General features: G+C 36.5%; 1 protein-coding gene across 1 annotated transcript in view; it reads left to right on the forward strand.

Moving 5' to 3' along the window:
- BRPF3 (bromodomain and PHD finger containing 3) overlaps positions 1-26,283 on the forward strand; it is a 31,035-nt gene extending 4,752 nt beyond the window's left edge. Inside the window, exons 4-12 of the mRNA XM_070941462.1 lie at positions 680-808; positions 1,556-1,868; positions 2,131-2,394; positions 10,972-11,124; positions 16,077-16,173; positions 17,904-18,001; positions 19,555-19,652; positions 23,245-23,399; positions 23,844-26,283. Coding sequence (XP_070797563.1) covers positions 680-808; positions 1,556-1,868; positions 2,131-2,394; positions 10,972-11,124; positions 16,077-16,173; positions 17,904-18,001; positions 19,555-19,652; positions 23,245-23,399; positions 23,844-24,027 — 1,491 coding nt within the window. The 3' untranslated portion in view covers positions 24,028-26,283. The remainder of the gene's footprint in view (positions 1-679; positions 809-1,555; positions 1,869-2,130; positions 2,395-10,971; positions 11,125-16,076; positions 16,174-17,903; positions 18,002-19,554; positions 19,653-23,244; positions 23,400-23,843) is intronic.
- Positions 26,284-27,061: the final 778 nt, after the last annotated feature.

The raw sequence follows: 27,061 nt of genomic DNA on the forward strand, positions 1-27,061 counted from the left end.
GCTGATTTCCAGTTCTAAGCATGTTTATTCAGAATCAAACATCACTTTGTTTAGTGTGACTCACACTGTATTAAGTTGCCATATAATTGCAGCCAAAGATAAATCTGGAAATGGATTGGAAATTGTGTGATTAAAAAATGTTTTAGGGCACATTTGATTGTTTGGGGAAATATGAATATTTTTGTTTGGTGTTACAAGATCAGCAGGCTGCCTGGATGAGCTTCCCTGGAGAGGATGTGCCATGGTCCTTCACCAGTTATCACTTGTCTAATAATGGATCTTTATGTATCTGTATAAAGATGGGAAGGCATAACTATATGTTATTTAAGTTAAGGGTTTCAACAAAGCTATATTTCTAAATTTCATAGTCATGTAAAATGCCATTTTACAGCTAGTATCTGCTTTAGTTTGCAGTTTTATGCTTTAAATAATCACTGTCTTGTTCTGACAAAGTGATATAAGTTGAGCAGAGTAAATTTGGTCGTGTTGAAATTTATGCTCCTATGTACTATCAGACAATTTCATACATTGGATAACTCCCTGGGATTTGTTTACAGTCCATTTTACAGTGTTATATGATGAATGAGTGAGCTTTGTAGATTTATTATATATGAAAAGGAAATATTCTTTTTTTTCCTCTCTCTGGTATCTCTGAATAATAGTATTATTCTGATTTCAGGTAAAGGTTCAGCAAGCTGCTATGGAGTTACAGCTGACACCATTCAATGTTCTTCTGCGCACAACACTGGATTTACTGCAGGAAAAGGATCCAGCCCAGATCTTTGCAGATCCTGTAAACCTGAGTGAGGCAAGTACCTAGATACCTGGTTAGGATGATCTAAAGACTCTGTTTAGAGGAATGGCTGTATCAGGGATTGGCAATGCAGCACTTGGGAGCATTGAATCATTTGGACAATTAAAAAAACCTCCTTCAGGACCCACAAATTAAAGATAACCTTGCAATATTACAAAGAGTTTGAGGGGTGCAAAATGCTGAAATTTCACAAAAACTATCGCTCTTGCAAAGTTTCTCTCATTTTTACAGAGATAAACAGTGCAATATTCTTGTTCTTTTATCATCAAATAAAAGCATTTATAGTGCCCAGCAACTGAAAAAAATAAAATTCTGACAGCTCTTGGACAATGTAAAAATACAACTTGCAACAATAAAGTCTTGTTACTTGATTATTTCAAGTTACTGTTTCATAAAATGAAGTATTTTTGAAGAATAAACTGCTTGCGCAAAGAGCTACCAAACTGTCCCAACCTGAGTACTGTCTATATCAGTGTTTCTCAACCTTGGAAGCTTGAATATGGGTGGACTTCAACTCCCAAAATCCCCCAGCCAGTCTATATGGAAATGGACTCCTATCTCTTAGCAAGATAGTTCTGTTTACGAGAGCTGAAGGGAATGTAATTAAATAAGTAAGTGGCATTCTTGTAACTTTATGTTCAAACCCAGTGCCAATAAGAGGACATACAGAATACTTATGATGGGTATACCCTGGTTGGCTAGTTAATGATTTTTGTAATTGTACAGGTTTTATATGTTTAGGTTCCAGATTACCTGGAATTCATTTCCAAGCCAATGGATTTTTCTACCATGAGGAAGAAGCTGGAGTCCCACCAGTACCAAACACTGGATGAATTTGAAGAAGATTTTAACCTTATCCTTGCCAATTGCATGAGGTATAATTCTAAAGACACAATTTTCCATCGAGCAGCTGTCCGGCTCAGAGACCTTGGAGGCTCAATATTACGCCATGCACGACGGCAAGCTGAGAATATTGGCTTTGACCCCCAAGTGGGGATTCATTTGCCTGAATCTCCAAAGACAGAAGATTTTTATCGTTTTTCTTGGGAGGATGGTAAGTTTCTGAGCTATTTCTGATGTAATAAAGACAACTACATGTATATAAAAATGTAAAGCAACTTAAGAAGTCACTTTGAAAAGTGTCTTATACAAAAATATTTAACTGATTACAGATTTAAGTGATGAATTTCTTGCCTATGGTATAATGTTCATAATGTAGTATAATGTTCAGCTAGGTAAGAATGGTGAGTAGGTCTGTCTTGAGATGCAGAGAACTTTCTCAATTGTTATCACACATCCAGTATTTCTAATTGCAGTTGACAATATTCTTGTTGCCGAGAACCGAGCTCATCTTTCCTTGGAAGTACAACTGAAGGAACTACTGGAAAAGCTGGACGTAGTGAGCACCATGAGGTCAAGCGGTGCCCGAACTCGTCGCGTTCGACTCTTGAGACGGGAAATCAACTCCGTCAGGCAAAAGCTGGCTCAGCAGCAGAATAAAGCCATGCCAAATGGAGAATCGGCTCCATGGGAAGAAGGTCTGGAAAAAATGCTGCCAAGTGATGAAGATAGGGAAAAAGGTGAGAGACTTCAGTAGATTTCAATAAGTCAGTGAGGAAATAGATTTAGTTTGGGCTGGGCTGGGCCGGGCTGGGCCGGGTAATTGAAAATACCCCCAGGAATCTGCTCACATTCATCTTACACAAGTCTGTTAGAAGAATCCTTGATATAATTATTGCTATTAATAATGCATACCAAAATTATTTAAACATTGAGTCAGAGACGTCTTCAGGATTTGTGATACTTATCATACTGCACAGTACAAATTGTACCTCATGATAAAATGGTGAGTTTGGAAGAAAACAACCAAGACTAATCAGATTTGCCAAACTTGAATCTACTTGGCTGCAGCCCAGAATATGTATCTCTGTAGCATCTATAGGGAATACTAGGTTGGAACATTCTGTGTGCTATCACATATCCTACAAGTATTAAATAGTTCTTTGGTAAAAAAGAAGAGAGGGAGGGGAAAGAAAGAAAGAAAGAAAGAAAGAAAGAAGGAAGGAAGGAAGGAAGGAAGGAAGGAAGGAAGGAAGGAAGGAAGGAAGGAAGAAAAAATATGAATCAATATGAATCATCAGAGTAGGTGGCTGCAAAAGAGATAAATGCAGTTTTAGCTTTCAGTAGTAGAAATTCAGTTCAAGGAAAGCAATAGTGGGCTTTTGGTTATTATGCCTTATTCAGATTCCATCTCAGCTGTTGTGTCCAGTTCTGAGTATTACAATTCAAAACAAATTTAGAAAACCTAAACTGGTATAAAGAGGAACCTGTCAGGAGGCATTGAGTTAACTGGGTATGTTTAGCCTTGAGAAAAGAAAATTAAGGGAGGATATAATAGCACTATTCAAGTACCTAAAAGGGCTTTAAAGAAAAGCAGGTTGAGACCTGTTTTCTGATAGAGAACATATGTAGCTGAGAGTTGAATTTTTGGGCTCTTGGTGTTCTCTGAGCTTCCATTTGCTTCTTGTAGATATTTCATTCCCAGGCTGGGTGAAATCATTAGTACATGGGGCACTGAAATTTGTTATCTGTTTATATGTGATAAATTGATCTGGCCTGGCTTAAAACATTCATAGTTTCCCAATTGAAATTGTGTTTGTACAGCTAGTCCTTAATGTATGACCCAAAATTTCTGTTGCTAAGTGAGACTGTTGTTAAGAGAGTTTCCCCCCCATTTTACGAGCTTTCTTGCCGCAGTTGTTAAGTGAAGCACTGCAGTTGTTAAGTTAGTAAATGAATCTGCTTTCTCCTTTGACTTTGCTTGTCAGAAGGTCGCAAAAGGTGATCACATGACCCTGGGACACTGCAACCGTCGTAAATATGAGTCAGTTACCAAGCATCTGAATTTTGATCACATGATCATGGGGATGCTGCAATGGCGTAAGTGTGAGAAATGGTCATAAGTCACTTTTTTCAGTGTCGTTCTAACTTGGAACGGTCACTAAGTGAACTGTTGTAAGTCGAGGACCATCTGTACTTGTCAGTATGTAGTGAAATTAAAGAATTTTCCTCATGTCTTCCGACTGCCAATTGATTTTCATGGTTACATACTGCCAATTTGTCCTGTATAGCAATCTGCATGGTCCGTGCATTGTATGTTGTCACTTGACATGTTTTGTCTTCTTTGGCTGTTGTGTCTTTATGTTTGCTTTGGATGCTTTGGATAGATACTGATGATTTAGGGGCTGCTGTAATGCCAACAAGTTATACTAACCTGTGTTGTGGCCCGTCAGTGGCCTGTGCAGCTAGTAGCTGATTCCGACAGTGAGGAGGCTGGTGTGGTGCTGCACCAGCAGCCTGTGCAGCTGGCACTCGAGTCAGACAATGAGGAGGCTGGAGAAGATGTGGTGCCAGAGGCGAGGATTCAGCCAGGGCCTTCCCATAAGTGAAGTGGAAGAAGAGGAGGAGCCTCTTCTCGATGCACGGGTGCGCAGAGTTGCCAAAAGGCAGAAGTGGCTCCTCAGGAGGAGGTCTCCTCAAGAGTAAGGCTTGGGGCTAATTGGCCACTCCCTTAGCCTATTTAAGGAAGGACGACGACTGAGGCAATTTGCAGGGAACAACTTTGTTCACTCTCCTTTGCGTCTTGATCTTAGTTCTCTGCAAATTGCTTCTGGGCTTTCTGCCAACCATAGTAAGATTGCGATTATTTATTCTTTGGATTCTTGTAGGCTGTTAAGAAAGTTAATTAACAGCCTTTGTTTGAAAAAGACTGATTTAATTTAGTAAACTAAGGTTTGTACAGACTTAGTGTGTGCTACATTCTTTGGGGTCCGTAGCTGGGGCAGAACAACCTGGGAGTAATTTCTAAGATGTTTTTAATGTGTGGTAGAGCAGCGGCCTCCAACCTTTTGGGCACCAGGGACCAGTTCTGTGGAGAAAGTTTTTTCCATGGACCTGAGGGGATGTGGTTTCACGTGCTGCCTGCATCCCGGCAGTGGAGTTTTGCTTGTTTGCGTGGCATGGTTTCTGGCATGCTGCGGACTGGTGCTGGGGGTTGGAGATACCTGTGGTAGTGCTATCCTTTTCATAGGTTATGTACATTGTGTTACAATCAATCACACAACACATTAACCAACACATAGAAAAGCAAGAACTAGAACCTGAACAGGAACAATCAAGGAAGAATCTACACTCAATTCAAAGAGCAGTTGAGACAGAAACAATACCCCAATGGAGGCTGGTACCACAAGCCACCATATTTAAACAGCAAGAAGACTTCACTCCCTCATGCATTAATGATGTTACCTAGCCTAATAATTAAATGTCTGCAAGAAGAAAAGCAAGCTCAGAAATCACCACTGATCCAAAAAGGTCAGTTTTCTATTGTTCTGAAATGTTGGACATAACACGCAGTAGCAGGTTTAAATTGTAGGAAGATTATTCCAATGGAATATTAGGGGGAAAAATTCTAATGTTAAAAGCATTTGACAACAGAACCAGATAACAAGAGAAGGTAAGAGGGTCTCCTTCACTGAGTACGTGCAAACATCGGTTAAACAGATATTTGTTGAGGATGTTTCAATTTGTGCTGAGCAGGGTGTTATGCATGATGGCTTAAATGTTCCCTTCCTGTCTATTATTCTGTGACAAAGAAGTCTTTTGCAACTGTGTTCTTACCTGTAAAAATGAGCCGTGAATATTATACCATGAGATTTCCAAGGAAACTATACACACATTCTCCAATTAATAAGTGAATTTAAGGGATCTTGAACTCTGATCAAGTGGGCAGTGGGAATCAAAATAGATTCTATTTTGTCTATGTGTAATACATAAAACGAAACACTGTGATTTATGTACACAATGTTTAAGGATTTTTAAATGAGTCAGAATACCATGACTGGTTCAATAAACCATCACCAAAATGAATCATGACTTAAAGCCATAAGTGATTTCAGCTAGCAAGCGTCTTAATCTGTTATTATTTTTTTTTCAAGTGACATTAGTTGACTGTGTGTAACTAACTTGATTGTTCTCTCCCAAAGAAAGATGTGAAATATGTTTTGAGACAGTGAAAATGGAAAATACTGTGTATAGAAAAGCAGGCAGGAGCTGATTCTGAGCTGGGCTATTCAGGGATTTACATAGAATGCTATGGCAATAGTACAAAAAGAGCTGCTCACATTGTTTGCTTCCCTTTCCTAAAAATAGTGTAGCTGAGGTTTGATATCATTAATACATTACAAATAATAAGGTAAAGGTTCCCCTCACACATATGTGCTAATCGTTTCGGGCTCTAGGGGACGGTTCTCATCTCCGTTTCAAAGCTGAAGAGCCAGCGCTGTCCAAAGACATCTCCATGGTCATGTGGCCGGCATGACTAAATGCCAGAGGCGCACGGAACACTGTTACCTTCCCACCAAAGGTGGTCCCTATTTTTCTACTTGCATTTTTTACGTGCTTTCAAACTGTTAGTTGGCAGAAGCTGGGACAAGTAGTGGGAGCTCGCCCCCTTACGCGGCACTAGGGATTCAAACCGCCGAACTGCCAACCTTTTGATTGACAAGCTCAGCGTCTTAGCCACTGAGCCATCACGTCCCTGCTTACAAATAATAGTCATCAGTAAATTCAGCATGAACTGGCTACTGCTGTAAGGATAGTCCTTAACGTACTACCACAGTCGAGCCCAAAATTTCCATGGCTAAGCAATGCAGTTGAGAGTTTTGCCCCATTTTACGACCTTTCTTGCCACAGTTGTTTAGTGATCACAGCACTAAGATGATTGTTAAGTGAATCTGGCTTCCCCATTGACTTTGCTTGTTGAAATATTGCAAAATGGGACTCCAGGACACTTCAGTCATCATAAATACATGCCAGTTGTCAAGTGTCCAAATTTTGATCACATGACCATGGGGATACTGCAACAGTTGTAAGTGTGAAAAAGGGTCATACGTCACTTGTTTCAGTGACATTGTAACTTTGAACGGTCACTAAACGAATGATTGTAAGTCGAGGACAACCCATATTGGATGTTTCCTGATAGAGAATTCTTAGCACTGTGTATTGTGCAACATCCATCTCTTCCCTTTTTGTGGAAGTAAATAAATTTCTCTTTACCCTCGAGAAAAATATAGATATAATTTTAAAGATATTTTACAGTATAGCCCTATTATTCTCAAGTTGACTTTGATTGCAGCCTTAATATATGTCTGTCTGTGAAAAGAAACTATCAATTGTACTTAGTGAGGAAAGGTGAAAGGGCAATTCATGTGGGGAGTTTTTTTGTAAAAAGTTTTTCTTTATTTTTTACATATACACATACACAAACATACAATGTATTTTTGCTGATCAGAGTATTTGGCCGGTTAAAAATTTAAACAATTTTTAATTTTTACAACTAAGATTACCATTTCCATACCTCTTTTTTGCCATAGTGTTCACTTTCATCTATTTTTTTACCAATTTTACCCTTCATTTTCATCTCTAATTTTAACCAAATTCCAATTTTCCTTCTATTCTATATTAAACCCCAATCCATCATCAGAATAATTAATTTATGATGTTACAATTGTTCAATTCTTACAAGAATAGTGAGCCTACTTATTTTATAGCTTACATTTTCTTCAGTGGATTTTGTTGTTGTTGTTATATATAGAACTCAACTTATAACCACAGTTGAGCCCAAAATTTGCGTTGCTAAGTAAGGGAGAGAGTTAAGAGAGTTCTGCCCCATTATACAACCTTTTTGCCACAGTTGTTAAGCGAATCAATGCAGTCATTAAGTGAATATGACTTCCAACATTGATTTTTCTTGTGCAAGTCAGCCGGGAAGGTTACAAATAGTGATCACATGATCCCAGGACAGTATGTTATAAATATCTACCACTTGCCAAGTGCCTAAATTTTGATCGCATTACTCTGGGATGCTGCAGAGGCCATAAGTGTGAAAATATAAGTCATGTCACTATTTTAGTGCCATTGTAACTTTGAATGGTCACTAAACAAATGGTCGTAAGTCAAGGACTTCCTATATTTGTTTACTCTTAAACTGCACAGTATAGTAGGTTATTAACTGTTCAGTTAGAGTACAGGAAGTCCTCGTCTTACAACAGTTCATTTAGTGACCATTAAAAGTTACAACGGCACTGAAAAAGTCACTTTTCACACTTACAACTGTTGAAGCATCCCCATGGTCATGTGATCAAAATTCAGATGCTTGTCAACTGGCTCATATTTATACAGAGTCCCGAGGTCATATGACCCCCTTTTTGTGATCTCCTGACACTCAAAGTCAATGGGGAAGCCAGATTCACTTAACAACCATGTTACTAACTTAATAATTGCAGGGATTTACTTAACATCTCTTGCAAGAAAGGTCGGAAAATGGGGCAAAACTCACTTAACAAATGTTTCACTTAGCAACATAAATTTTGGGCATGGTCATAAGTCGAGGACTACCTACATTTTCTATGTCCTCTTTCTGCAATAAAAATATTCAGGCATCTGTTAATTCACAAAAGTAACCTTGTAGCTGTCTACCGCTGATCTGATTTATTCATATTACAATTTCCTGTCTCTGTTCATTTTGGTATTCCTCAGAATAAAGTTCCATTTAGCAAAGCTAATTTTTTTCACATCCAGGGTTTCAGAACAGAATTCCTCAGCTATCCAGCCACAGCATGACAAATTTTTGCCCATCTCTTTTTTGTAAACTTGCAACAGGATAAGTTGGTGTACATTCTGAAGCAATTGCAAGTAGTCCTTGACTTATGACTGTTTACTTAGCGACAGTTATGACCCAGATTCAAAATTTCTAGGGCTGCTTTCCTCCTCCACAGTCACATAATTGCATTTTGGGCACTTAACAATGGCCCACATTTTATAGGCGTTTGCAGCATCATGCAGTCAGATGACTGTCATTTATCACATGTTTTATTGGAAACCAGTGTTTATTTCATTCACATTCCATTATGACTGCTATGTTCACTTGACTACCACAAAAGTCATCAAATCAGACATGGTTACAGGATAACTTGCTTAACAACCAACATGATTTACAATCATAATTCCTGGCTCTATTACGGTCAAGGACTACCTATATAGCAGTTTCAGTATTTCCCTAACTTGTATCTCAGCAATGAGGACTGCTTATACTTCTGCTCTGTAGTTTATTTTCCTTCTGCATTGTGACACTTGTGTTCCCATGCAGCATTTTTGACAGTTCGGGCGTGTAGCCAATCCAAATTTACACAATCAGTTTCTACCTCTTTTCCTACATTTTTCACGACTGACATGAGAGACAAATGCATGCCTGCTTTTTAGAAATAGCATTAAAAAATAACACCACTTGATTAGGATTATGGAGATTTTGCTGTCCTATTCATATCTACTCAGAATGTTATGTCCATTTGCTATTTCCACTTCCATTTTGTCCATGGTTAGTAGCATAATGTGGTTTTTTTAAAAATACAACATGTGTCTTCCAAGGTTTATAATTGATTTGTAAGTATTACTACATGCTGGAAGAGAAAATGACAGAGAAACATCTTTCCTTGCTCTTTCTAAAAACTAGTCTGGAAGTGAGAAGGGTATTTAATTTTTTAAGGGTGAGTTCATTCCATGTGTCTTTGTTTCTAGTTTTTGGTTCATAAATTGCTAAATGTATTTTTTTCCTAGAATCCTGTAATATAAAAAATATGTGTACTCTTCTAAATGTAGACTTGAAGATTTTTAGTATTTTGTCACACATCAGATGTTTAGACTCCTGTAGCTCTCTGCAAGGGAATAATAACTGGAGAGAGAATTATTGTTATTCAAATAGCACTCCAAGTCTAAGAACAGAAGATGTGAAACAGCTGTTCTGCAGACCAGCAGAAAGATAAGGCAGCACAGAAAACCTTGGAAATGACTTTCACCTTTCTAATTTCTATTGCAGGGATACTTTCGAGTTGTCTTCTCCACATACTTTTTCCCAGAAATTACACACTTGTGGTCAGTTCCCCAAGGAGGACTAAATTACTGTTAGTGAAGCAACTACAGAATGTTGCTATCTTCTAGCAGTGTTTTAAGTGTTATTCTCATTCTTATTCATGGAGAAATAAAATACTATGGTATTTTTCAGTCAGCACTCTCTAATTTAGTTAGGAAATTCTTGAGTCATTCCTTCTTCCGTGAGAATGGTCAGTGAATAGCATGAGGAAGATGATAAAATGACAGCATAAATCCAATGATTTCATCAAACAAATGTTGTCCTTACCTACTTGTGTCCTAGTCTCTGACACAACTCTGTATGTTGTTTTTGTGTGATGGCATCGTGCATGTTTTATCATCTGTTGTATTGACTTTCTGCCCTGGTCATCTATGTTGAAAGCTATATGGTTTAGGACATGGAGTGAATAATTTAGCTTAGACTGAATGTTTGGATGGAAAGAGAACTTAAATGGGAGAAGAATGCAAGTGTGATTTCATTCTGTTATGAGTTTCAAGCATACTACAGTCGTGTCAGAGAACAAGAAATATGTCACATCAGGACTGTTCTGAATGTTTTGGTGACTGTGCAAGGAACAGTGACAGTTTTGTTTTGTTTGAAATAAAAAAAATACATTAGTGACTGCTTTTAGTGTGCACGAAACTGGATTTGATCCCTTTAAAGAGACTTGGACTGCATTTGAAATTCTTCTTTAATCTCTACACTAGACTTTTCAAATGTCTGGATTCTCATATGTAGGGAATCGTGTGAAGGTCAGATTATTTGAAAAGTATTAGAATCTGAAAAAATGGGTAAAGAAAGATAGGAAAATGAATTTCATGCAGCTCAGTGTTTTCAGCATATTGACTCAGAAGTAAATCCTTCTAAATGTAATGTGTGGGGGATTAAGAAATTTTGCATATTTATTCCATCCTAAATAATGCCATAGGATAAATGATGTATTTCCTGGCTCTTGTGAGAATCAGAATAGTTTCTTCTGAAGACTTAGATAAGATTCTCTCTGCCTTGTTCTCCCATTCTTGGAATGCCTCCCTTAAATACATAATACAAAAAGTAGTTAATTAACTGATGTACCATTGGCTTGCAATCATAGGAGGAAACAGAAAGCTGTGATCCTACTTTGGGGAATACTTTGTAAAATGTTCAAGCAGATTCTTTTTCTCTTTAGCAGATGACACCAAGCCCCCACTTCCCCCTACCCTGGAGCCCACAGGACCTGCACCCTCCCTATCGGAGCTGGACTCTCTGCAGGACCCTCCAACTCTCAAACCCATTAGCGAAAGCAAGTCCTTGAACAGACTGCATAAACGGCTGAAGTCCGAGGGTGAGCTTTTTGATAAGAAGACGCTGCAGAGGGAGAGCCACCACGCCTTCCACCACTTGCTCAGCGACAACACCCTGAATGGATTGGCCCTTCAGGCTACGGGCACTTCTGCCAGTCCCCCGTTTAGTGGCGTGGGCAGGCGGACTTCTGTCCTTTTTAAAAAAGCCAAGAACGGGGTGAAACTACAAAGAGATCTGGACTGTCCCCTTGAGAATGGAGAGGACCACAGCCAAAGTGGGCAGCTCTCCCCCTCCAGCATAGAGGGTGAGCAGCCATCTTGGAAACAGCCACAGAGTGGGAGCTTCAGCGAGAGTGATGACGAGAAATCCCCCAGGCAGGCAGGAGTGACAGGTGACTCCCCTGAGCTTTCATTCCTCTGATGTTTTGGAAAGTCAGAGATTTCTAGAGTAAGGGTATCTGCTTGCTGGCTGGCAAGAAATGTCCTTATCTCCATAGCATCAAGATTTCCCTGAGTGATAATTGGCTTTTGTGCAGTATCTATCATAGGAATCTTCAGACCAGGCTGAGAGAAAGCTATGGGCTCCAAACAGAAGATTAGCCTGAGTTGTGGAAGATATGCTGACTTTTTGATTTGTAATTGATTAGATTATTTTTATTATTATTTATTCTGTTGCTAGGACTGTTTTTAGGAGGATTTGGAACATTTGAGAGTTTGAGAGTAGAAAGGGGTATAAGTTTCTTTTTTTTCACCCCAAAATGTTTCCCTTTGCCTAGATCTCTTTTCATATTTTTGCTTGGGGGAGGGTCACTATGTATATTACTTTTTATAACTCTTTCATTGGAATGAATCCTGATACTATTGAGATTTTTTTTTCAGTGAACATTTGATGTAAGCATTTAACACCAGAATCTTCTCTACTGCTTTTAGAATAGAACAAAATAATGTGCCAGACACAAGTTTGATGGTGCCTGGAAGAATGCAATAGTATTAAAGCTTCATTTATTTATAAGATCTGAAATATTTAACAGCAGGTTCTAACATTTCTCTTAATGTGTCTTTGAATTCAAGGCTCACGTGATGACTCACAAGTGACTGTGGGATCAGGCTTCCCTGAAAAACATATTTGAAAATTTTCATATTTGAAGTTCTGCCGATGATGCTTATGTTTAATAGTTTATTCACATGTGGCAGTTAATATTTGATGCTGCAATCATTACACAGTGAACATTGATCTGTGATCCATTATATTATTTCAATATTTAAAAAGAGAGAGAATCAAATTATCCTTAACCATTCCAAAAGCAATATTTTTACCTATGTGCTCCACAGAGTACTTTTATTTATTTGTCTATCAAATTTATATGGCTGCCCATATCACAAGATGTGACTCTAGGCGGCATACAATAATCAAGTAAAAAGCAACAGAATGATCCTATGAATAACAAAATTTCCCCTGAAAACTGTTTAAAAGAGACAAAATATATATCAGTAATTTTAATATATTGCAGGATCAAAGACATGTTTTCTTAAGTACTGGTAGTACATACAGTATCTCTGATAACTGGTGCATGCAGCATTTTCTTAAGTAGCAGCAAATAATGTTAAAGTCATGGGCCTGTCTTCTTCAACCTAGTACCAGAGAGTTACGTTTTGTGAGAATTCTCATATTTCGGGAGCATCCAATTTTGAGAAACTAGTAGCAGGTGAAATCTCCCACTTAGGTATATCCCAAGGTATTTTGATTTTTATGTGTTTGGGTTGTTGAGGGTTCAGTTGTGTAACAATGAGGGTGCCATTGGAAGAGTTGAAGGAGCATATTAGGGACAGATTGTCATGGAGAATACCTTCGTGGTTGCGTAGAGTCAACAATGATATATGGTGGTCACATAATCAGTGATGTGTGTTATGTGCCTGCATCCATGTTTTATACATTTGTGTAGTCTTATTTCAAAAGCTTATGCACAATAGCTCTGATATCACCTGCAGGTCTCCTGTCCAAATATTAATTAAGCTTAACCCTGTTTGCTTTTGAGTTCAGATGCAATCATCTTGGTGTGTGTTAGGATTACATAGCAGCTCTTGTTAAAAATAATAAACTATCAGGGTAGTTTCATATTCTAGTTTGACTAGTAAGCGCAGCGGTTATTTTTCCCATTTGAGGCATTTGTGTGACAGCTCAGTGATTACTACAAGATTCTAATATTCTGCTGAAAACTGTTTTCATTCAGACTTTTCCCCCTTAGACTCCATCCTTTTTATCTTTTTGTTCGTGAATAGAAAATTATATAGAAGAAAAGGGAGTTTTCTGCTTTTCTTCTCATGAATAATTATAAGGACACATTTGTTAAGAAAAAGAATGAAGACTAATTGGCAGAAAATAAGATCAGATAGTTTATTACTGTCAATGGTAATCCTTTACAAAATAGAATGATTTCATCCTTATATTTTGAGGGGGTGATGTGGACCTTTCTTTTAAAAAATAACATCCATAGGGAGTCTTCTTGAGGTTGATGTATTTCAATGAATGCATTTTATTTGGGAGCCAAGTTTCTGTTTGTCCCTCTGATTGTTACTCCACAATTATCTATGACCATGAGATTGCGTTCCTGTTCAATCTAATGTTTAATCAGTTTATGATGGTTTGAACCATTTTCGCCATTTAATTGCTAATTCACCACATCTAAAGATATCCTTTTGGAGCATTTTATATCAGAGGAATAATTTTGGTGTTGGCAATTTTTTTGGCAGTTTTACTGCTCAATCTTGTTTCTAGTTAAATAAAATTCATTATCATCATAAAACATAGTAGATCATACACAACCTGAAACAAAATGGCAAAGATTGTCATTTTAGTAGGTCTGGAACACTTTTAGCATATGTAAACCTCAAACAGATCAGGCAGATAAGGCATTAGTGATATCTCTAAAAGCATTTAAACTCCTTTTACATAGGGCAGTTAAACAGAACGTGGTGATGCTATTATTAATCACTCCCAAGACAACTGCTTTTATAGGGGGATTTCCTTTTGTAGCATCATTGTAAATTTTATTCCCAATTTCAGTGTCTTTAGTTGGATAAGAATTATTCAATAAGAACTAAGCTCAAAAGTGAAGATATGTTTATATCATTTTCATGTTAAAATTTCTCTTCCTCTGTACAGCCTTCCTTCTTCTAGAACCAAGAATATTACTACTTTTTATACCTTTATACTTATAATGCTTATAATAACAGGTATTAGTGAATATATAGAAGATAGCTAAACAGTTTTTTTTCCCTTTAGAATCGTCACAATAAAGGAAATGACAGTAGGGAGAAAAGTAGCACCTTTGTTATAATACAAATGCATAATAATCTATTGGGATTAAATAAAGACTAAAACGAATACATATTCTCAGAAGAAAAGTAATGAGGTGCCTAAGGGATTCTTGTGTGAATGGATATAAGAATCAAAATTTAATACAACAATTTAAAAGGATAGGGATAAAAGACGTAGCTGTTGAAAAATCATGGGATAATGGTTGGAATGAAGACCATTCCAAAATTAATTCTATGAGAGACTGATAGAATTACTGATACACAGTACTATTTTTATGGGATAATTATATTCAGGCAAAACCAAAATAAACCTATATGTAGAACATTAAGTATACAATTCAATATGAACTGTATTTCTTTATATTTCTTTATATTTATAATCATACTGAAAACTAATGCTCAAAATTGTGTGTTAGGGATTACCTATAATCCATATAATGTTAGGTTTGCATGCTATATGTTTTCATTCTCTTTTAGTTATCTGGGTCCAAAATAACTTTTAATTCATAGAAAATATGATTTACATATTTTCTATGAATTAAAAGATGTTTACAGAAAGACAGTAAATATTAATATACATACAAATGATTCAACATTAGTTCAGTATACGCAAGATTCCCCTAATGATCAGGCACTTGCATAAAATTGCAGAATATAATCCTTGAAATACCCCCCTAACCTACTGTATTGAATTATCTGTTTTATTCTACTACTGTACTTCTTCTATTATAATAATGCACATGAAGAAAGACAAAATTACCTTGAAGTGACTTTTATGCTGGGGAAAAAAATGCAATTGAAAACGCAGTGAACATGTATTTTGAATGAGTTCTATTAGTTTGAAGGGATAACTTGGAACTAATTGGCTTCTTTATTATTTTTGGGAAATAAAGCGAAAAGCAAAATGTGCATATAAAACTAAAAGTGTTATCCTCTTAACTTAATTTGGAAAAATACCATCTGAGAGGATCAAAGGAATGTAGGATTCTATTAATCAGATTGTCCCTAGAATAATTACTTTGATAAATATCTCCATCAGGCTTCATACTCAAATGTTATATTGCAATTAGGACAAGGAGTTAAAATTGCTCACATTTTCCCCAGAGTCTAATGTGCATCATTTAATAAATGGGTTCTTACGTATATTTCACTTTTCTTAACAGTTACTCTATCTGGATTAACACAATCTACATGTTAACTGCATTAAGCTTTATTGGGTTCAATGCAATGGCATCATAAATGAAATTCAGAACTCACTGGATGCTGGTGAATCTGGCTCAGATTTGAAAAGCTAAAGCAACATTATAAGTTCTCCTACGCCCACACAGGAGTCTCCTTAAGCATGATGAAGTTGTAATAGTGTATGTTCCTAAACACTTCTCTGGCTGCCAAAACAGCTAGATTAAGTTCATTTTACTGCACAACCAGTTCTCTAGAATCAAAAATAGTTGCACATATCCAGATGGAAAATGTTCCTGGGCTGCCACTCTGCACAAACGTTCGGAAGGTCATGCCAATTGTCACCTTAAATCTTAAATGCATTCTGAACGTGCTCAACTAATCTCATTAGCTGGAATGTCTAACTGTGTTTCTGAGTTTTCCTTGACGAATCTCTGAATATCTTTTGAAGAAGACTATTATGTGTAACTAGACTTATTCTCATCTGTCTTCTCAGCAGCTGTGACCAATGGCTTCAGGAAGCATATAGAAAGTGGGTCTGACTCAGAATGTAGTTCTGGACGTGGCAGCGGTCTTTCATTTGATATCTGCAGGTAAGACCCCTTTTGGGTGGTTGCATTCAAATAATTAGAATTCTACTAATTTTATATATTTCCTGTAGAAGGTTTTGCAGATTTCAAGGTGATTGTTCCTGGCTTATGTTTTGGGCAACATACAATTCAGTAGTAGTGCTGGATCTCATATGTGCAGTATACATTTTACCTTATAGTAGGGTTTCCCAGTCTAAGGTATATCTTCCTTGGGAAGGTACAGACAAAGTCCAGGGGAGGAATGAAGAACCCTTTAGTTACAATATATGGTTGCAACAAATTCACCTTTTCCAAAGTTTCATAGTATTATTTTCATTGTATATTTGTGTCCATTTTTCTGTTTGGATTTTGATAAGAGGTGTATATACATTAAGATTACGCTCTCTACATGGGGCTCCCCTTGAGGAGCACTCGGAGGCTCCAACTGGCGCAGAGTGCGGCCGCGCGGGTGGTGACGGGAGCGACGTGGCGCTCCCATGTAACACCTCTCCTGCACGAGCTGCACTGGCTCCCAGTGGTCTTCCGAGTGCGCTTCAAGGTTTTGGTTATCACCTTTAGAGCGCTCCATGGCTTAGGACCTGGTTATTTACGGGACCGCCTGCTACCACCAATAGCCTCCCACCGACCAGTACGCTCCCATAGAGAGGGGCTCCTCCGGGTGCCGTCGGCCAAACAATGTCGACTGGTGGCCCCCAGGGGGAGAGCCTTTTCTGTGGGGGCACCTACTATCTGGAACGAGCTCCCCCCGGAGATACGGAGGATCCCGGATCTGCGTACCTTCCGTCGCGCGCTTAAGACCTTCCTATTTCACCAAACCGGCCTGACCTAAGTCTTTCCCCTTTTTAAATGGAAATTTTAAATCTGGTTTTAAATAATTGGGGTTTTAAATTTGTTCAGCCAAATTATTTAATTCATTTTAATTTATTTTAAATTTTGTATTTATATGTTTTATTCCATGGCTGTTCACCGCCCTGAGTCCTTCGGGAGTAGGGCAGTATACAAATTCAATAAAATAAATAAATAAAATAAATAAGATTACACTAAAGGGAAATGTGATGGCAGGTGTTTGGCAGAAAGTTGGGGAAGCCCTGCCTATTTAGCATATTTATTTTCTGATCCTTTTTTCATTTTGCACTAGTATTTTAAAATTAACTTACCTGATGATTTCAAGATATATGGGTACTGTAAGGTCAAGAATAAATTCAAATGTTAGGAAAGTTCCCTACAAAAAGAATGGTTTGCCTCGTCCAGCAGACATCTAAATCCTTTTTTTGTCATTCGTCTTTCTTTATCTTTCCCAACAATGTGAAGCCTCCTTGGCATTTGCTTGCTTCCTCATTCTTCCTATGCAGTTCCTGGAAGCAGCTAATCATTATTTTAAAGACATAACAGAGCCCCTCTCTGAGGGAAATGAGCAGTTTAGAAATAGGAAATATTCAATCAATCGGCAATTATTTTGCCCTTATTTTCCTTCATGTGGTTTCAGTTGCCCTGCAGATATCCATCTCATGTAAAGGTCTTGTGGCCCGCTGGAGAAGGATGCTGAAATTGCATATCAAGCCCAGAGGAATGGCTTTCACACTAGCATGGTGACCATCCCAGAAAATAACACTCCTTTGTGACTTGGCTCCTTAGTTTCCTTTAGTTCATGACATTATGTGAACTGAACTGAAGCTAACTATCAAATGGTATTATAGTATCTCACTTTCTTGTCATGCCTCCTTTTTTCACAGTAGTCCGCCACCACACAAACGTAGCCGAGGAAAGCCTGCTCTTATACGGGTCCCTTTTCTGGATGGTGTAAATAAAGATTTGGCATATAGCAACTCAGGTGAGATCAAATTTGCACATGAAATTAATATGAGTAAGATATGGGTGCTATTTTTCATGTTGATTGTGCCACAGGAGAATAGGTTCTCTGCATACTGCTGTGGCGTTAAGGACTACCAAATTCAGCGGTGCTCGCTTTTGAATAGTTATAAGTTATAAGAACAGTTTGTCAATTGATTCTTTAAACCAGCGATGTCAGAACTTGCAGCCTCTGAAATGAAGCAAGTGGTATAATCTATTTCCCTGAACAGGTACCAGAATTCATTTCTGAATTCCTTACCCTTCTCAGCCATTTGTCATGAGCCTTGGTGGCACAATGGTTAGAATGCAGTATTGCAGGCTAACTCGCTGTTCGCTGCCAGGTTCGATCCTCACCAGCTCAAGCTTGGCTCAGCCTTCCATCCTTCCGAGGTTGGTAAAATGAGGACGCAGATTGTTGGGGGTAATATGTTGACTCTGTAAACTGCTTAGAGAAGGCTGTAAAGCACTGTGAAGCGGTAAGTCTCAGTGCTATCGCTATTGCTATGAAGGCGAAGACGTGAGTGATCTCAGAAGGACAGCAGGGGATGGGGAGAAATTACCTTTGCTCCAGCAGAGGCCTATGATATTGTTAGGAAGGATCTCAGGAGACATAGCTTCAGCTCCCAAATCCCCTTACTTGATACATTTAGGTATTCCACATTATATAATCAGAATACATTGTGGTATATAGTTACTTTGGGGAACAGAATACGGATATAGGAATGCAGAAGAAAGACATTTAAAATCTTATTCAATGTATTCACAGTACAAAATGCTTTACTATACTAAACAATTAGAAATTTGCAAGACTTTGCAAAAACAGTTAGTCATTAAGTGAATTATCTGGTCATAAATCCAAACCCAGCTTATCCAATGGGTGTTTTTTGCCAGAAAAAAAGTTGCAAAACATGATGCCCAAAATGTGATTATTTGATTGTGGGAGTGATATGGCAGTTGTAACTTTGAGGACAAGTTGCAAGTAACTTATTTTGAATCTGTTGTTAAGTGGTCAGTTGTAAGTTGGTGACCAACTGTAGTTCCAAATTTGTAGGTGAAAATGTTGGTTATATATACAAGAACATAAGACAGTTCTTTTATCAGTCATTCCTGTGCTATAGAAGATTTGTATCTTGTGTTGTTCTCCTTTTAGAAGACTAAGGATGGTTTGAATAGGGCAGTTGTTTCACTGGCATTGTAGGGACATATCATAACATAATAGGATTGTCCTGCCTAATTTGCAGTATATTTCTTTTGTACCAAATCCATTATTATAGACTCTTTTATCAGTTTACAAGAAGAAAATGGTAGGATAATTTATAAGTTATTGCCTTCTTTCCCTAATATGCTATTTTTAGTTTTGTTCAATTTTTGTTTTATTATATCTATTTTTAATTAGTATGTAAGACCTAGAACAGTCTAGTCTGTGTACAGTCTATGCTTCCATAGCAATAGCACTGAATCTTCAGTGTTACGATTGATGAATTTGGCACAGCACAACATAATTCTAAATTGTCTGTTACTATCACTTCTTAGGAAGAAACTTGCTGATGTCATTTGAGGAACACGCTGACCTAGAACCTCTGGAGCTTGTGTGGGCAAAATGTCGTGGGTATCCTTCTTACCCAGCCCTGGTATGTATTTAAGGCTAAGCCAGCAGTACTTCTTCTTGGAAAAAGAAGTTAACTTCTTTTTAATTCTATTGAAGAACTGTGCATAAGAACAGTCTCACTCAGTATTTTTAAGTATTTTTGTATTTACTTCATGCTAAAAGGCAAAATAGTGCACCTACTTTGAAACATCAAACAGCCTCTAAATATTTTAAGATTATCTGGGCTAGATCTGAATTTTCAGAATTCAGTTTGGTAGTTTAACTATTACTTGTGTTTATGAATTGTTTATTTTTCTCCTTCAATTTAAAAATCATATATGTAGCTGAATATTCTTAAGTCTCCATTTTATATATATAACTAATGTTTTTTCTGTTCAAAATATATTGAGTTTAAATAATAAATAGTAAATTAAATTATTAATAATTAACTTGTGTTTCTTATTATTTTAGCACATTGTGAGTTAATATTTATAAGATGTATTACTGTTTTTAACTTTTCTGAGTTAGAGTTCTCTCTATGTTTACTAAATAGTTCATTCTCTAAGTCTCTAGAATTTTAAAATATTACTTTAAAACATACATGATCATGACAGCAAAATGCCAGATTAACTCATTTATTCTATAATATTTTACTCTGCTTTTCACAAAGTAGATTTGAAATAATATCTGCCTTAAGGTAGATGATGATGTAACATTATATAAATTCCAATACCATAAATGAGAAGAAGTACAGAGAGCATACAGTGCTAATACTTTTTATTTAAAAAAATAATTTTATTAAATGTTTTAAAAGATAAAGATAAAAACTAATACAACTAATATAAAATAAGAAAGAAAGAAAAATAAAAAAGCTAAAGTTCAAGAAAGAATACAAAGAAATGGCTTCTGATCTTCTTTATAGCGGTTATAAATATAATTATAAATGTCTATCTTCTCTAAGTAAACTTCTCTAAAGTTACATCGTGATTCTCTTTCTCTAATCTGCCCTGCCTATCATCAAAACCATAAACCATAAATTCATTTTATTCTGTTTTGCACAAAAAGCCCATCAAGAATTTTTAGTATTTGCCTATTATTTCTCATTTATAAATGCTGCTTGTGTCAGATTCACAAAGGTGTTTTTGAACACAACCTGTGGGTTTAACTCTATTTCTTATTTTCAACAGGGCATATCTAACATAACAATTTTTAAGATCCACATTAGTCTTGATTTTATTGTACTACAAATAACAAATAATACAAATCTCAGGTCATGTCCTTCTAACTCCAAAAGTCTTCTATTTCTCAGCTGCGGCCATGCTGCAAAATACAATTACAAATCCAATACTCTCTTTTGCATCTTCTAATACCATATATTTAACATTTGGTTTCCCCCCCTGCCACACAAAGTTAAATACCGTATTTTTCGGAGTATAAGACGCACGGAGTATAAGATGCACCTACCTTTTTTGGTTGTTTTTTTTTAAGTTGTTTTTTATTTTTTAGACAAACACACATACAAATGTACAATGTATTTTCTTTGAACAGAGTATTTGGCTTGTTCACAAATTTAAACAGTGTTTAGTCATTTCAATTAAATTGAAATATATAGAAATTACAATTTCTATATTTCCTTTTTGCCATATTTATTCCTCATCTATTTTTTTTTAAAAACCAATATTACCCTTCATCCTCATCTCTAATCTTAATCAAATTCAATTTTTCCCTTCTATTCTATATTATACCCCTTCCCATTGTCATCTATTTTTATATCCATCTTCACATTGGTTAATTATGTAATATTACAATTGTTTAATACAAATTCAACATTTTAATATAAATCAATTAGTTATATAACTATCTTTTTTGTATATATGAACATGAATATTCCAATTATTTCCATGCAATCCAATATCTTACAAATCAATTAATTATATTTACCAATAATAATAAACCAAATAATTTTTCCCTCTTATGTTACTCATTTTCACATGTTAAACTCTTCCAATAACCCACATAGTTTTGCCCATATAATCCTCCAAATCACAACTTAATTATTTCTACTTTCATCACAATATATAATTAAAAATATTTCAATCATTACAATTTCCCTATTTAAAAATGTTCTAGCTGTTATCCAAGCTATAATTTAATCCTTTTTACTTTCACCATCATATACCATTAAAGGTATTTCAATTGTTACAGTTTATACTTATTCATATTTCTAAAAGAAATAATCTATCATTGTCTAGATTTCAAAAATACAAAGATAAATATTCCAATTATTATTCATTTCATTTTTACAATCATGATTTCCCATTTATTTCTTACTACTATTCATATTTCAATTCTAAATATGTATAACATTTTTATCTTTCATTTCTTTTTCTTTTTCTCCCTTCCCATTTTTATTTTTGTCTTTTTCTTTCTCCTTTTTTTCTTTTGTGTTTAAAATCTTGAACTCTCCTCTTTTGCCCTAAATTTCCCATTGTTTGCACCTACCTTTTTTGGTGAGGAAAAAGAAAAAAAAGTAATCTCCCTCTGCCTCTGCCTAATTTTGCCTCTTACAGCAAACAGCCTGGTTTACTTTCAGTTTCATTTTCACCATAGCTTGATTAGCACAAGGAAAAAAATATCTGCTCCAGCAATCTTTGCAGCAAGCAGCAGAGCCCTGCAAAACAGCTGAGAGCAAATCAGCTGAGAGTCGGGAGGCTGATCTAATCAACTTGTGCTAATTAGTCTATGCTAAAGCTGAAAGGAGCTATTTTTTCTTGCTATTTGCTTGCAAGGAGGTGACTGCTGCAAGGCACAGGCCAAAGGGTAGGGGCCAGTGGGTAGGCAGGGCTACATTCGGTGTATAAGACGCACCTAAATTTTCACCCCCTTTTAGGGGGGGAAAAGGTATGTCTTATACTCAGAAAAATACGGTATATCCTTTTGCCATTGTTTAAAATGGTGCATTAGTTGTCAAAGCGGATATTATCTAAAACAAAAACATCATTCTACACAAGTCATTCATTTTTATCACAGAAATTCTCCCTAACAATTGTAATTTCTCCCATATTAATATGTCTTTTTTAACTTCATTCCATGTTTTAATGCTAATACTTAATAAATGCTAATACTTTCAAGTGAGTTCCCAGATCCAGTTAAATTCCATGATTTAATCTCAGAAATCTAAGATATTAGATTCAGGGTATGTAAAAGTGTGCCTTGTTCCATGTGAAAATGAAAATATAAAATAAATTATTACAACAAAATTTTATATACATAAGCGCTTCATATATATGTGTGTACGAATGATATTTTATACAACAATTTCAATAAATTGCTTTCATGGTACAAGAGAGGGATTATCAGGGTTAATCTGTTTTTTATGCTGGCGCCAAGAATTTTGAAATATGTTCTTAGAGAAATACATTCTCCCCCTTTAAGCAGTAAACAAACGCTGGTCTAATTTGTGCAAAAATATTTAAGATTTGCTCGCCAAAACAAAATGCCCATGTTACCACCAAAACCTAGATGCCATCTAAGCTTCTTGTTTCAAGCATCCTGGGATTTTACAACAAAGGACTATGAGCTAAATTTTTGTGACTTGTGTTAAATCACCACTGTGTTTTGCTCTTTGCTTTTAGATCATTGATCCTGAAATGCCGCAAGAGGGCCTCCTTCACAATGGAGTCCCAATCCCTGTCCCCCCTCTGGAAGTGCTAAAATTAGGTGAGCAGAAGCAAGCGGAAGCTGGAGAAAAACTTTTCCTTGTCCTTTTCTTTGACAACAAGAGGACATGGTGAGTAAAATAAGCCAATGAAGGCAAATAACTTATTTTCTTTGGACAATCGACTATCAAGTATTTATTTTAATTAATGTAGCAAGCTTGTTTGATGATTGAGGGAAGTTTCGGTCTATTTAACTGAGTAGCAAGCCAAGAACTCATTCTTCTTCTAGTGAATCATAAGTATGTCTTCTGTTTGTAACTCCACTAAGCACTCTAGCTTATTTTTGCATTTACATTTACTAACTCTTTATCAGGCATTAGTGCAACCTGAAGATTTAAAAGTCATAGAAGGGTTGATTTGTACAATTTTTAATGCTCTTGATTTCTTCATTGTCTCCATAATAACATTTTCTCTCCCCCCCCCTCTCTCTCTCTCCCTCCCTCCCTCTCTCTCTCTCTCCCCCCCCCTCTCTCTCCCCCCTCTGTCTCTCTCTCTCTTTCTCTTTCTCTCTGTAGGCAGTGGCTTCCGCGAGAAAAAGTTCTTCCTCTTGGAGTAGATGACACTGTGGATAAACTCAAGATGCTGGAAGGACGGAAAACCAGTATCCGCAAGTCTGTCCAGGTTGCATATGATCGTGCAATGATTCATATGAGCCGTGTTCGGGGAGACCATCCTTTCGTCACACCCAATTATCTGTAGGAAATTTGCTCTACCCATCCTGTAGGAAGTAAGGTCTGCATCTACAGGCAAAGTAGATCAACTATGACCTGAGGAATATGGGATTTTCCTGCCTGCAAGAAGATGTAATTGCCACATTTGCATTCTTAGTAGAGACAGGGTATTTCTAACAGTAGGAAAAGTTCATGTTACATACTTGATATGTGCCAAAAAGTCTGCCTGGTTTCTTTCTGAACATGTTTCCCAAAGGATCCAGGAGTGAAAGAAGTGATGTAGCAGCCTGACCTAGTAAGAAGATGTCAGGAGCAGCTACACTCTAATGCTGCAACCCTGGCAGAATCTTAGATAATTTGCTGATTGGACAAGAAGCCCTACCAGACTCTTGAGTTTTTAAACTTCAGCTAGTCCTGAAGCAGCTGTGGAGCTTATTGCTTCTGTTATGAATTGAGGGTCTTTTTGATGACTCTCGGGTGCCAAATGTTCACTAATATTCACCATATATTTTCAAGTTATTTTTGAAAAACACTGGTCCCCTTCCCCATGCAATTATATTTGCAACCCTGTGTAGAAGTCTCTAAATTTGTATATGTTTTTATGTTAGAGATTACAATTAAAAAAAGAAAGATAGAATATTTTGGGGTAATGCCCCTTTCCTGATTTTGCCTCATGCTCACATTCACAGAGCTTTAAATATGAAGAAACCCCTTGGGAGATATTTTCTGTGATTTTTACATTTCAATTTCAGATTCGTATACTTCTGAAAATTGATAAAGTAATATTTTAAATGTTATTTTACAAATACTTATGCTGCTAGAATGTTGTTGCTAGATATGAAGGTTTATTGTGAAATGAGGAAAAAGCAATCTTTATGGTATCGAAAACATTTCCCCCCCCCCACATTGCCCCTGTTCATGAACAATGACATTGAAGCCTTGTCCCACTTGTCATGTCTGTTCTTCAGAAAATCACAGCATCCTGTCCATTTTGTAGGATTTCTAGGCATGAAAGCAGCCTCTTGTTTATTTACAAGGGAACATGCATAAAAAATTTCTTCCTTATATGCATCACCCTATTTAGGTTTGGGCCATTAAGCATCACATTGCACATTTAGAGCTTTTTCCAGCTTTCAGTAGTAAGTATCTGCTTATATAGAGTGCCATATGTACTTTGACATATGCAGCTCTGGACTAGGGCAATCATGTAGAACCATGGTTCCCCTTTACCCGAAGAAATGAGAATTAAATTGGAATGTGTTTGTCATCTTATTCACCGGAATTCCCTACCGTCACTCTTGGCCACCCCATAAACACTTCAGTATTTGCTTGCTTTCATGCTCTCTGAGCTTCCGTTATTGGGATCTGTTAAAAATAGAGCACAACCCCTTGGAGAAACTTATTTTTTTTTCCAACTTGCATATGCTACAAAAAGAGGAAGAGCTGAACCTTGCAAGTTGACAGTGCATTTCATAGGTAACGTTTGATTTTGTGAAGTTTTTTTTTTCTTTAAGAATTTCAAACCAAAGGTACAGAGCAAGATTGTAATTTGAAAATCATTGTCCCCCCCCTCCCTTTTTAACTTTATTATTGTTGTTATTTTCTTATTAAGAGATTGTGGGACAAATGTTATTGTGAGAAAATCACTGCCATTTCTATGTGGTCTTTTTTTCAAGAACCACATCTTAATACATTGGGACATAAAACCACACGATATTGGAAATATCTGTAACATACAGAACATGAATAGGAATCTTTTTTAAAAAAAAATAGTTAATATCTCAAGAGTGTGGTTACAGAAGGAACTTTTGTACATAATTGTAAACTACTGTTCTAAATTATTCAGGCCAATTATTAATCTTTAAGTCCTCAGTTGTGTTGCTGGGTCTTTTGTATGCATACAATATAATTAATTTAAAGAAACATACATTTTCCCAGATTGTAGCCTGGCTGTGGACTTGTGGTTTATGTTTAACTGTTTTAAGATCTTGCATTTTAATTTCTTCCATTTTTTTTTAAAAAAATTACAATTTAAGGTTTTGAATTGGCTAATATCCTGCTGTTGCTATGGGACCTAAACGTGACTTGTCAGTCTGCTGTAAAGCACAGATGGCTCTATTTATTGTAGAAAGTGAGTTTATTTGCTTTCTAGAACTGTTTATATCAGATGAAATAAGAGGTAATAAAATCTATGCTTGTAAAGAAAAATGCTAATTTTACCTACTATAATCTGACTGTCTGAAACTATATTTTCTCTCTGAGAAATAAATGTTCTAATGTAAAATATCTGATTGGACTATTTTAGCAGAGGAAATTTCTTGCCTGAGATGGACTCTGAAATGAAATGATTTGTCAATGTATTTAGAAGATTTCTGAATAGCTGCTCTTGAAAACACCACAAGCCTTTCCTGTTTCCAGATACATTGTCTAGAAAACCACAGGGGTGTGGAAAAGTGACACCCCCCCAAGCACAAACAAAACGTGTAACTCTATAGATATGTTGATGCACTTCCACACTAAAATATCTGCATGTCAAAGCAACTTTGCCAGTGAAATAGCCAAAAATAGGAACATCACTGATAGTTGAGGCACAAAAAGGGCAGTTATATGCTAAATTTATAAACATAATGCATACGGATTTCTGAAGAGGTCAACTCAAAGAACTTACTTTGCCCCATGAGTATTTTAATTTATCAGAAGTTAATACACAAAGTCTACATTGGACTGTTTCAAGATGGAATATATTAGGGAGGAAAGACAAGTATCTTGTTAAAAATCTTGGATTAGGACTAATCTTTATTCTTTCTGTCCATATCAGTTTGGAAGATTATGAAAGAGGCGGCCTTTGAGCAGGAGGTTCATGTTTTTACTGTATTCTATATGCAAACCTCCAACTACAGGAATTTTCAGATCTTGTATTATGCTGCTTGTTCTTCCATTTCTGTTTTTCAATCCAAAGGAAATATGCATGGGCTGGGACGAATATAAGTGTTAAGTGTTAAAAGTATGAGAACTTCTAGTTGCTTTATTCCTATTTGTCCTTCATTAATTCATGCAGTGAA

This window comes from Pituophis catenifer, unplaced genomic scaffold (assembly GCF_029215685.1).
Source record: "Pituophis catenifer annectens isolate HBS135680 unplaced genomic scaffold, rPitCat1.0.hap2 SCAF_3, whole genome shotgun sequence".
Lineage (NCBI taxonomy): Eukaryota > Metazoa > Chordata > Lepidosauria > Squamata > Colubridae > Pituophis > Pituophis catenifer.